Consider the following 13,649-nt stretch of genomic DNA (forward strand, 5'->3'; position numbering starts at 1 on the left):
TCATGTCCCAGAAAGCTAGAGCTGACAGATGGCAGCTCATCCCATCTTAGAGATTTGAACTGGCAACCTTCAGGTCAGCAACCCAACCTTCAGGTCAGCAGTTCAGTCGGCACAAGTGTTTAACCCACTGCACCACCGCGGCTCCTTCCAACTCTACTATCTAATAGGGACAGAAGTAGCTAACCTTCCAACCTTTACCTCCCACTTTTAGCCCTGCACTTCATCCAGTGTCCCCGTCCCATGGTTACAGCTTTGCATTTATCCCATTCCCCTGCCCTATTGTTTACAGACTGACCATGATAACAGTAGCTTATCTCCATCATGAGTGCCGTTTTAATTGAGTTTTACATTGTTGTTTTATCAATTATATTTTATATTGTGTTTTGTTTATGTTCTGTTTGTAGGAACTTTGTGCCATCTGTAAGCCACCCCGAGGGGAGATGGTGGCAGGATACAAGAATAAAGTTATTATTATATTATTTATTTGACAATTGAAACCTCCCCAATCCACTAATAGTGCCATTATTACTAACCAACGTTGTTATAGTAATTATAAACCTGTGCAAATCTATAAAAAATAGCTGCAAACATATTCATCTGCTGAGATTATTTTATTTTGGTGGAATCATGTCCAACAAATGGTTACAAAAATTTCAAACAAATGTAAGCGGTGGCTGCTGTACTTTTGCGTATATCTTATTGCAATGCTTGGGAAAAAATAAAAATGACTGAATCACAAAAGTCATTTATAAAAAGGCTGAAGTGATTGCTTTCCAGCTCAGCAGCATCTGTAACAATCAGCTACTTCTCTGTGTAAACAAGGAAGACTCCACTAGATGAGGAACCCCAACATCCTTCAGTGGAATTAAGTAAGACCATTTTCTAACCACATTATCTCTTCTCAAATGTCTTGGTGAAATGTAGTGCAATTCGTCACACAGGTAATACTTAAATAAAAAATTAGCAGAACCTATAAGTTGGGATTTAACAGTCCAATTCCTTGGCACTCAATGATGTAGGCATCCTTGGACGAACCGTCATCTTCTGACTTTGTCACCGTAAATTTAGCCTGCAAATTTGGAAAGTCATGAAAATATTTTATTTCGGTTCATCCAAACAGAACCCAGGGCACTGTATAAACCCTAAAGTAACAAATAAGGCAACACTATAAAAACAATACCACTTGAGAGACAGGAAACCATTAAACTTTATAATCTGGGGAAGCAATGCAAGCACTTAAAATGCTCAAGCAAATAAAAAACATCATGACTTAGCATCAAAAAGATTGCAATGTCAGTTCCATCACTTGAACGCCTCTATAGGGAGGAAAAATCAAACTTGGGGAGACACCATAATCCATATCTCCTAGTGATAATGCCCCAAAACAGTTTATTATTTGAACTCCCCCCCCACTTATAATAAATTAATAATTAATAAAGGCTCTGAGAGCTGGGCATTGCTAGTCTGGTTGGCTTGCATACATGCAATAGAGAAGCATGGCCCCTTCCACACAAATGTATAAAATCCACATTCAACTGGATTATATGACAATGTGGACTCAGATAATCCAGTTCAAAGCAGATATTATTGATTATCTGCCTTGATATTCTGGGTTATATGGTTGTGTGGAAGGGCCCAAATATATAATAACATTTCATTCTTTACCAGTACAGTATAACCTCCATATCCACAAGGTAAATACCCACAGTTTCATTTATCCACATCTGACAAAATAGGAACTTTCTGGCCATTTTCTAGGTCCGCCAGCATGACTCTATGGTATTATTGAGTCAGAAGCCCTTCATTTCCGTTAGGGTTATTATTATCCACAATTTTGCGTATTCAAATGAAGTTCAGGAATGTATCCCCTACGGATATGGTGGTTGACTGCATCTTGATCTTATCTTGAACCAGCCCAAGTTTTGCTACAAACATACAAAGGCAGCACTTGGCAGATGCGCTGTTCTTAAAAGAAGCTATATGCACCCACCTTGGTCAGCTGCTCTGCAAAATGGATAGCAGTTTCTGTATGGAGAGTAATGGGCCCTGTTTTCACTCGAGAGATCCCATCTGCCAAAGCCATGAAAATGATCAACTTGGAAGGAAAGAAAACAAAACAATCACAATTAAACGTTGTAGTGTTCAAACACGACATCAAGGTGTTTAATGACATCAATATGAACCTAGTCAAAGCAGGGTCCTTAATTACATGCTTCAGTCATGCCTCCTCTAGGATCTTTTTACATTTAGATGTATTTATTTGTATTGATAGCACTTAATTGCCATGCAGGAGCAGGACAGAGGATGACCAATTCAGGAAAATCAATTAAAGTTGCAACAATGAACAAGGTGGTCCTGTAAAATATATGGAACACCCAACATTTTGCCAGTTTACTCCAGTGTCCTAATGTCGTAGGATATTGGCGATATTCCAAAGAGGAGAAGAAAATCCAGTTTGGGGACAACCATTTAGAAAACTGCTCTGTATACTGTTCTATGTGTCCAAACACTTGTTTATCCTGAGTGAAGGGTTTGTGGGAATTGACCTTGATTTTGGGAGTTGTAGTTCATCCTTATCCGGAAAGCACTGAACCCAGCCAATGTCAGATCTTCACCAAACTTGACACACAGACGCAACATGGCCAACCGTGCATACAGGTGTGGGGTGTGTGTGTGTGTGACTGCCCTTGGCATATAGGAGTTGTTGTTCACCCTTATCCAGAGACCACTGAACCCAGCCAACAATAGATCTGGACCAAACTTGGCAAACAGACCCAACATGCATACAGGCAGGATTTGGGGGTTGCCCTTGGATCTGGGAGTTGTAGTTCACCTTTTTACAGAGAGCACTGAACACAGCCAATGTCAGATCTGGACCAAACTTGGCACACAGACCCAACATGTCCAACTTTGAATACTGGTGGGGTTTGGGGTGATTAGCCCACGATTTTGGGAACTGCATTTCACCCACATCCTTATGCATTTTCTAATGCATTTCAATTAAAAAAAACAGGAAAGACTGGCTTTTTTCTAAGAAACAGAGCTACAAATTACCAAACGGATATTACCTAACACCCCAAAACAAACAATGCCTTTTTCAGATAATCCAGGCACTGCCGGATCTCCAAGCTAGTATTTATATATTAAGGGGTTCATGCTGATTTGTGCCTATAAAAACATTGAGGCAAATTCTGGACACTAGTACAATAAATTCCTAGGATTCAAATCCATGTAGGGAAGAATCTATCCTAATATTCTGGCTTCCTTGTTTTGATGGATGTCTCCTTCTGCCCTGGGCAGATGTTGCTGGTTGTGTGAGACTTTATAGAATTTATGTAATTTTTACTGCTTATGTGTTTTAATTATGCTGTAACCCGCCTCATACAACGAGAATAGGTGGGTAAGAATTATTATTATTATTACTATATGTGCTGCTTACTTGGTCTTGCAGGTAATCATCCACAGCTCCTCCATGTCGTAGATTGCCAAGCAACATCTCTGCTGCTTCCATTCCAACTTTGTCAGCGCTTTTACCTGTTTTTAAAAGTCCAAGCATAACTTAGTCCCTAAACAGGTTAGCCTCTTAAATAAATGGAAAAAGTATATTTATAGGTTGCAACTTTATGTTGCACGTTTCAGAAAATTGTTTCAGCACAACTTGGTTCACCCTCAAATTGTCAGGAAGTAGTATAAAAACTAAGTTATTAGATATAATTGTCATCCCAGCAAATTGAAACAGAGTAGGAAAGTGGGAATTTTTCAATTGTTGAAAAATTGATCTTTCCTATTTTTATTAGCTTCTTTATCAGGGAACATGAGAGAAGCCTCCCACAGGATGGTAAATCATCCGGACATCCACTGGGCAACGTCCTTGCAGATGGCCAATTCTCTCACACCAGAAGCGACTTGCAGTTTCTCAAGTCGCTCCTGACACAAAAAATAAGCTTCTTTGGAGCATACCTTTTCTTTACTGTCTTCCTGCTGTATTTTACATGATGTTTTTCATTTACCTGTAGTACCTGAATCTGTTTACTTAAAAAAATCTTACTGTGAACTACCTGGGAGAAAGGCGGACGATAAACCCGAGAAATAAAAAAAAACTGATCCCAAGTAATATAATAAATAAACCACACTGGTTTGTAACATCAAGGAAAGCCAGGTTTTTGTGAAATACTAAATTCTATAAAGAAATTGCCTCATGCCATAATTCTCACCTCTTTTTCCAAGGGATGATCCTGCTAGTAAACAGCCAGTGGATGTTTCTGCAACAATTCTTAGTTTTTTTTAAAAATGGGGAAAGATGAAAACGAAACAGATCAAAGTAACTATATACAAAAAAAATCATTTGATTTGCTTTGACATTGCACACAAACATATATTTAGGTCCAAGCTGTGCAGTCGCTTTGGACACAAATTATGTCTTCAAAATTGAATATAATTTTTTCTATCTCCTTCCTGAGGAGTTATCAGCCTTTTGATTTTAGTGGATTGATGTTCACTTAACACTATTTTGCACTTTGTGGCCAAAATATATACATACTCTTGCTTCTACTAGGTTAACACCTTTGATTGTGTGTTTGTGCATGGCAGGGGTTTGGACTGGATGGTCCTTGTGATCGCTGCCAACTGTACAATTCTACCTTTGCAATCGTCCTATTTCACAAAATAGTTCTATCCCAATGACTGCCATCTTGTTTAGAGAGCCAAGTTTAGGGTTACCCTTGTAAGTTTTATTCAGAGGGGAGTTCTCATTACTTTATGGCTAAGAGTGTGTGACTTGATCAAGGTGGCAAGTGGGTTTCCATGATCAAGCAGGGATTTGAGCCTTGGTCTTCCAGAGACCAACCCAACACTCAAACCATTATACCATGTTGGATTTCACATCATGGAGCACAAATTCAAGTACTACACATAATCCTATGGGTTTCAGTTGCAGTAAGTCAACTCAAATTCACACTCTTTGCTTTCACTCGTCTGAAAAATACGCTTTTTTGAACCTACTTACATTATTCCAGTTCCAGTCCCAAAAGCCTCATTGTCAGGTTCTCGAACCGCCTGTATATTGACATAGAGATCCCGGACCTCCTTTCTAATACACCTCACTGCTGCTGAAGCCATGTCTTTTGCTATCTAATGACATTACAGAACAAAACAATAGTTAAATCATACAGAAGCTTTGGACTGCATATAGAGGATTCTGCTGAGAAATAATTCTAGAGGCAAAAAAAAAAAATCATTTAAGAAATAGCTTAAGGATTAGGTTCAAATTCCTGGGATGGAAGAAAATACTTCCCTGGCAGGGGGTTAGACTAGATGGCCCATGTGGTCTCTTCCAACTCTGTTATTCTATGATTCTATGAAAAGGGAGCAGAGGAAGAGCACAATTTTCATCAATTCTCCTTCAATCCACTGAACGGGGTTAGGAGATCTTCCAGAACAACACATAAAGTAGCACAGTTATAGGTAAACAAAGTTATCGGTGAAAATTGCCTTTGTCCCTTCCTCCAACATAAGTCTACAGAGGACCTCAATCCCTTCTGTTTGTGGACTGGAAAATGTACATCCAAACTGGAATACAAAATGCTCTCCTCTACTTGACACAATGGGACAGACACATGGTTTGCTAGGTATCTCGTTTACATGCACACAGGGGTAAATTACTCTTTACTTTAAAAAACCCTTTCTCTAGCTTCCTCCAACATAATCAAGTCAATCAAAACTCATTTTTATAAGTAAACTATGTCAGAAATATTAAAATTAACTACATATGTTTAGTTACAAAAAATGTGAGCCCAGCACTGAAAGGGTTAGGAGAAATCCTAAGGAGAGTGAGTAGGCCGAAGCCTGTTAGAGTTAGTGAGCCAAAGCTAGTGTTGTCCTGAGGAGTGTGAGAAGGCCTCGGTGTGAGAAGCTTCGGTGAGAGAAGCCCCAGGTTGAAGGCCTCGTGTGTGAAGCTCCAGTGTGAAGGCTGCTGTCTAAGTTCGGTTGAGAAGAGGCTCTGTGAGAGTGAAGCTGTTTATCTGCATGAGAAAGAAGCCCAGCGTGGAAGCAAAGAAGGAAGTATAAAGAACTTTATTTGTGTTATGGAAATGTTTTTGTAAATAGTGCAATCCATATTATTTTGCTACAAAGAAAAGCCTCCAAAGGAAAAGATAACATTGGTCTGTGTGTGTTTTTGTTCTTTTTATCACTTGTGGATACTGGTGCTGGGTCACCCTGCTGCTAAGTTACCCTTATGGGGAGGGTCTTTGTTAATAAGCCCACTCACCCAACAAACTAGTCTACTAGTGTAAATACCCAGCATTGCCCTGGTGTTGGAGGAGCAGTTGCCTTCCCTTCTTTCTCTTTCCCTCTGCTTTTACCCTCAACTTTCTCTCCCTCCCTCCTTTTTCCTTTCCTTTCCTTTTCTCTTTCCTTCCTGTCATCCACATGTCACCTAGAAAATGTCTAGTGATTCATATTTTGTCAGACATAGATAAATTAAATGGTGAATACCAGGACTGTGGAAACAGGACTGGTATCCAACATGCCCTATCAATTTCAGTAAATTTAATTTCAATATGACCAGGCCTGGATTTCACCCATGATACAGGAAACACGTCTTCCCCATGCCTCTTCAGATTACTGAACACACTTACTTTGACTGGCAAAGCTCCCGCAACAAAGGCTCTTCCATGTATCTTTGTGACCGTGCCACGGTCAGTTAATGTGATTGGGCTTAGCTGCTTAACTGGAGATATTTGGACCATCACTTCACCACCGCCCTTGGGGTAATAGCCTCTGTAGAGACACAGAAATTGAGCAGGTTATATAGAAAAGAACTCTTCCATTGTGCCATGTTGTTCTTGCTCTGATACTGAAAATGCAGAAAAGCTGCTGCTCACAAGTACTCACTGCTTAGAAACTAGACTAGACATGAAACTTTGTTTGATAATGAGTCTTTACCTCCTTTTTATAATACAGTCCAGTGTCAAATTGAACTTCTCAACAATTGGTTTGAAGACCTGGAAGGTAAATAGAAAAACACATATGAAATCTTCTAATGACTAAAAGATTCTGTTCTATGATGGTATTTAAGGAAACAGAGGAAAGTATCTAACTGAGAAGAGAGCAACTCAGTGCAGACAACTGGGCTTGCATACTTCTTTTTCCCACTTCTCTTTCCTTTGGGTGGAGATTGGAAATGATCAAAGAAGCTTTCCCTTCCTTTTGTCCAAATGTAGAAAAATTGAGTTTCCACAGGCAATACTTTACTTCCAAATCAGGATTCCAATTCAAAATATGTAGTTTATAACTGTGGTTAAAAAAATAGTTTATGTTGAATAGTTTTATGCACTTGGACAAAAGTGGCAAATAAAGATTTATTTTCAAAATAAAAGCAAACAATTCTAATGGTTCCTCCTTGCATGATAAAAAAAGGAGAGGCAACATCATGAGATCTCATTATTGACACTAAGCCTAAACTGAGCTAACATTTCATGTATACTAGAGACAGGGCTCTAAACAGTGTGGACTGCTATTCCTTTCTTTCCCTCCAGAAATAGAATTGTAACAATTTGAGTTTATTTTCATTTTATTTTAGGATCTGACTATAGCAAGGATAAATGTATGGACTTCCACACATGATGGGACTGCAATGTCATTATCCCAAGCAGGACAAACAACAGTGAAGGTTGTAGTCCAACACAATCTTGAGTGTCACATGTTCATTATTGGCCTAGACCAGTGGCTCCCAAACTTTGGGCCTCCAGGTGTTTTGGACCTCAGCTCCTACAATTCCTAACAGCTGGTAAGATGGCTGGGATTTTTGGGAGTTGAAGTCCAAAACACCTGCAGGCCCAAAGGTTGGAAACCACTAATCTAGACTCAAGAGAAACTAATTACTGGCCAAATTAATGCATAAATGCCATATAACTAGATAGAATTAGGATTGCTGCCTTTGCATTTTGAAGGCTCACTTGATGTAAACCTTTTTGGACCCTGCCATTTTCCTTTGATCTTTCTTGTATTTTATAAACAACATGCAGAATCTTTTTAATTCAGGTGTACTTCAGTACTGAAAAATATAAGACTAGTAAACCCAGATGGCTCTGAATGGGAAGGATGAAATCCAACTGCTCCAACAGAAGTGTGTGGTACAAAAATAATTGTAATTTTGAAGATCCGTACAATCCCATTCATTTCGACAATGGATGACTGAATGGTTTGAAAAAATATTAATCGACTGGTAAACAAATACTTTACTGGCCAAATTTGTTGTAGCTGTTGTATGACTTCAAGCTACAGTAGAGTCTCACTTATCCAAGCTAAACGGGCTGGCAGAAGCTTGGATAAGTGAATAGCTTGGATAATAAGGAGGGATTAAGGAAAAGCCTATTAAACATCAAATTAGCTTATGATTTTACAAATTAAGCACCAAAACATCATGTTATACAACAAATTTGACAGAAAAAGTAGTTCAATACGCAGTAATGTTATGTTGTAATTACTGTATTTATGAATTTAGCACCAAAATATCACGATATATTGAAAACATTGACTACAAAAATGGCTTAGATTATCCAGAACCTTGGATAAGCGAGTCTTGGATAAGTGAGACTCTACTGTATTTTCAGTTTATAAGCAACCCCAAGGCAAACCTACTGTGTGGTTTTCTTACTATGATTTGTTGAGGAAGCTGTCTCCCACTGTTGACTGCTTCCCTATCAAAAGCATGCTACATTTTCAATGCAAGCCAGCAAATAAAAAGTATTTAAGGCAGGCATGAGTAGGCTGTTAGGAATTGTGGGAGTTGAAGTCCAAAACACCTGGAGGGCCAAAGTTTGCCCATGCCCGATTTAAGGGATAGTAGCATCTGTAGACTTGTTTGACATATGTCCAGGTCCTGTGACGTAAATTCAAGAATATTTCCAGAAGAATCTATATCAAATTTAGTGTACATCTACACTGTAGAATCAATACAGTTTGACACCACTTTAACTGCCATTGCTCAATGCTATGGAATCACATGATCTGTAGTTTTACAAGGTCTTCAACCTTCTCTGCCAAAGGATGCTGATGCCTCAACAAATAATAAATCCTACAGTCGTGGCAGTTAAAGTTATGTCAAACTGCATTAAGTGTACAGTGTAGATACACCTTGAGTGTTCTTATACACTGGCACAGAAATCGACTATGACACTATTATATGTGGTAGCAGGAAAGATTACCTGGAATGTGGGATCAAAGGATCCATCACAGACAAAGCATCACTTACCATCACCGTATAATCAATCTGGGGAGCCATCTCTGCATTGGTGCCACCTTTCAAATGAAGTTCGGAAGGAGCGGCTGCAAACAACACACAGGGCATTGCGACTTGCATCAGCAGGCAAACACTCCTATGGCGGGAATGGGAGACAAGGCAGGATTTTTTATGCCCTGCATTTCCTCCAAGGAACTTAAGAGATTCCATTATTTTATTTTCACAACAAATGCTTTGAGATAAACTAGGATGAAGAGGGCTTGGCCCAACACCACAAGCTGAGCTTCACGTCTTAATGAGGATTTTAGCCCAGGCTTTCCCAGTTCAGGTCACATGTGCCAACACAATCGATCAGTTACTAGTTTGATCAAACTACAATTCCCATAATCCCTGTGGCACTGGCCATGCTGGTAGGGACTGGAGATTATAGGCCAAATCATACAGAGGGTCAAAGATTCTCCAGTTTTTTAACAACACAGATGAGTTCCATCAAATGCACCGAAACATACCCAGCTGTTTTGGTATCTGCGAGATGGGTTCCACCCTTAATCTTTCCAGGTGTGAAAGTTACTTCTGTGGAACCAATTTCTCCTCCTTCCATTTTCCCATCACACAGGGCTCGAACCATTTCCAGTCCAGACAGGTGCTGAGGCCTTCAAACCAAGAAAACTGAGTTAGAGCATAAACACTGCCTGTGTATATGGTCACTGCAGAAAAGCAGGCAACTTTTAATGAGACCACTGTCCATAGAACACTATGGCAGAGTGACTAAGAAGGAATAAATACAGTCTAACAATGAGTATTGTCAAGGCTTGGAGACACTTCTAGAGCAGGGGCAGGCAAAGTGTGGCCTTTACACAGGCATACATCAGATAATAAAGCATCTGATAGAATAGTTCCTTTTCACCAAGTATATTTATATGTGTCTCCCATCTCCATCTTTTTCTTCATCTTCTGGCTGGCTGGACATTTAATTAAAGGTTACTGTCTCACACGCATATATATACCAATAACCTTTCTGTTTTAAAAGTAAACAGTCCCACAAAAAAGTTTTACCTAAGGCCAGGCTGACTCCTTCCAGCCCGAATATTCCTCACCCGCAAAGGAGTGCCAAGGAGACAGCTCAGGGCTGTGGAAACACGCAGGATCTGGCCACCCTGCAAAAGAAAAAGAGGGTCAACCCCTAAAAGCAATGGGCCTTGCAAGGGATATGATCAGGGACCTTCTTTTCTCATTCGATAAGCAATTAAAGGAGCAAGAATGGAGAAACAGGGATGGATTGAGAGTTGAGAGAGTCGTGTTATAATCCACAATGAGCTATGAAACTAACTGGGATTACTCTCAGCATGAGTTAGGACAAAAGGGGAATGAAACAGATGTATTATTATTATTATTATTATACATATTAATATTTTATCTTGCCTTTCTTCCCATAGGGACTCATGGTGGCTAACAATGTCATGGCACAATACAGTAGAACTTTAAAACAAGACAAATACATATATGTACAAATATAAAAATTACAAAATAATTAAATATTTGTGTCATGAGTGCAAAAGTTAAAATACAATAAAATACAATTGAAATTCAATTTACAGACTAGATAGCCCCCCAAATGTTTACTTCCTTTCATTGATGGGAAAGGTAGAACATTAATAACAGAAACAGACTTAATCTATTGCAGTGGTTCTCAACCTGTGGGTCCTCAGATATTTTGGCCTTCAACTTCTAGAAATCCTAACAGCTGGTAAACTAGCTGGGATTTCTGGGAGTTGTAGGCCAAAACACCCGAGGACCCACAGGTTGAGAACCACTGATCTATTGTGAAGTACTAACACAGCATTGTTTTAGGTCCTCAGTATCTACTGGGGTTTAGTTCTATGCATACCAAATTCCATGGATGCCCAAGTCCCGTTATATCAGATAGTATAGTAAAAAGGCATCCCTTATATAAAATGGCAAAAATCAAAGTTTGGTCTTTGGATTTTTAAAATAAATTTTGAGCCTTGGTAGGTTTAATCTAAGGGCCGTTCCACAGATTAAGATATTCGAGTGAGGCTCTGCTCTCGGTCCCGCCACCGTCATAGGTGCAGTTGGCAGAGACAAGAGACAGGACACCAGTGGTCCCCAAGAACTAAAATATGGTCCACGGCCTCACTGTAACGAGAGCAAGACAACAGGAATGTCAAGAGGGGAGAGGCTGTCTATCCACAAAAGCCACAACAAAAAGCCTCCTGACTGCTGCTTCTCTTCCTCCATACCTCTGAGCAGAGCTGTTCTATGTGGCACCTGGAAATGGGGCGCCTTGCTGTCATTGTTTTTAGACCTGTTCCTGGGGTTATTTGGGGTGCTGATTCAGAAAATTGCATTGGATAAACCACATAAGCTCTAGATTATTAAATATGTTATTCTGTGGATGAGCAGATAGCGACTACTGGATAGCATATGTTCTGTATCAGAAACTAGAGCTGATGTGGTCTATCCAATGCAATTTTCTGAATCAGCACCCCAAATAACTAAACAAAATCTAGAGTTGACAAAAACCAATTCGTAACCCCTATGGTACTAATGTTGGAGAGTGGTCCCTGGTCAAAAATTGTTTGGGAACCACTGCATTATATGGTAGGAAACCACTAGACCAGGGCTACTCAAAATGGTGGTCCTTGGATCAGTATTGATCTCTGAGCCATTGGCTGCTGATGTAGACTCTGGAGGCAAGGGTTTGAGTCCTTGCTTGGTCATGAAAACCAATTGGGTGGTCTTGAGCAAGTCAAAGGCAAACCCACTCTGAACAAATATTTTCAAAAACACCCTGTGACAGGGCTGCCATATGTCAGAAAGTAGAGGAAGATAATGCTGTTTCAGCATCCTAGTCTCTCATTTATCATGGTGTAGGAATAAGGTCATACCTTTGCAGAGTGTCCACATGACTGGCACTTGCAGCCAAGGCTGATCCAAGACATTTGGCTGCTTCAAATCAAGCACCTCTCCCATATTCATGAACATCTGACTTGAGCTTGTAAATGTTACTTTTCTGAAACTACAACCACAGAATCCTGTAACGGCGATTCTGGGACTTTTTGGCACACTACATCAACAAAAGGGCACAATACAGCTGTCCCTCCATATCCGCTGATTTCGTATCTGTGGATTCTACCATCCATAGCTTGAAAATGTATTTTAAAAATCCAAAAAGCAAAGCTTGATTTTGCCATTTTTAATGCAGGGCACCATGCTATTAAACCATTGTATATAATGAGACTTGAGCATCCACGGATTTTGGTATCCACAGGAAGGATTCTAGCACCAAACTCCTGTGGATACTAAACATACAATTGGGAAACATAGTCCAAAAAAGGGGGAGTCAGCAAGGGGCCACTCTGGAAGTCCATATCTGAGCGGCTGATCTCCAAATATCCACTCCACTGGGTTCTCAGCCTGTGGGTCCCCAGATGTCCCCTTCAATTCCCAGAAATCCTAACAGCTGGTAAACTGGCTGGGATGTTTGGGAGTTGTAGGCCAAAACACCTGGGGACCCACAGGTTGAGAAACACTGATCTACACTATAGAATGTAGTTTAACACCACTTTAACTGCTATGATTCAAAACTTTGGAATCCCGGAGTTCTAGTTTTACAAGGTCTTCAGCCTTCTCTGCCAAAGAGTGCTGATGCCTCACCACATATCAAAGGTCATGATTCCTTAGCACTGAGCCATCACAGTTAAAGTAATGTCAAACTACATTAATTCCTTAGCAGAATGATACACCCCAACTCTGAGAATGATACACTCCCCCCATCTGTATAATAGTATCTCCCGCCGCATTCATTCATCCACAGCCTACGTTAATTCTATAGAGTACAGTCCAACTCTGAGAATGATACACTCCCCAATCTGTATACTGTAATGGTATGTCCCACTGAATTCATTCATCAACAGCCTCCGTGTCTGCGAAGGTGCCTTCGGGTCCTAGTGCCCTGCAAAATTAGTCTTTTCCTGTCTCCCAGCTCACCCCTTCCATAATGCTGCCATCGATCTCCACCCGGTCTCCATCGCCCATGGTGCGCCGCCGTTGAGAAGCAGGTCTCCGGAAAAGGGCGAGGAAGCTGGGACGGGCCAGGCGCTGAAGCCAGCCCGAGGCCAGGAGAGGGAAGGGGCGCAGCGAAGAGGATAGAGGCAAAGCGCAAAAAGAAGAGCGGGCGGGCGCAGCAACCAAAGCTCCTCCTCCGACACGCCAGGAGTCGCCAAAACAGACGGAGCATGCGCAGAACTGCATTCATTATACCGTGTGGACTACATCAGATCATAGAGAGAAAGTCACAAGTTGACTGTACACGTCCGGTTCGCATTCGACCAGGAAAGAGTTCAGCCCGCTGATTCAATACATACACTTCCGGCTCCCTTCT

General features: G+C 40.5%; 1 protein-coding gene across 1 annotated transcript; it reads right to left on the reverse strand.

Moving 5' to 3' along the window:
- Nucleotides 1-592: 592 nt before the first annotated feature.
- Nucleotides 593-13,646, reverse strand: rtca (RNA 3'-terminal phosphate cyclase). Its single transcript, XM_003220045.3, has 11 exons — nt 13,256-13,646; nt 10,301-10,401; nt 9,754-9,897; nt 9,257-9,380; nt 6,946-7,004; nt 6,639-6,780; nt 5,006-5,130; nt 4,215-4,273; nt 3,440-3,534; nt 1,991-2,095; nt 593-1,069 (listed from the first exon to the last, which is right to left on the reverse strand). The coding sequence occupies exons 1-11, from the start codon at nt 13,517-13,519 to the stop codon at nt 971-973; spliced, it is 1,317 nt and encodes a 438-aa protein (XP_003220093.1). The 5' UTR covers nt 13,520-13,646; the 3' UTR covers nt 593-970.
- Between the last annotated feature and the right edge of the window lie 3 nt (nt 13,647-13,649).

The sequence above is a fragment of the Anolis carolinensis genome, chromosome 4 (genome assembly GCF_035594765.1).
Source record: "Anolis carolinensis isolate JA03-04 chromosome 4, rAnoCar3.1.pri, whole genome shotgun sequence".
In the NCBI taxonomy this organism is placed as follows: Eukaryota; Metazoa; Chordata; class Lepidosauria; order Squamata; family Dactyloidae; genus Anolis; species Anolis carolinensis.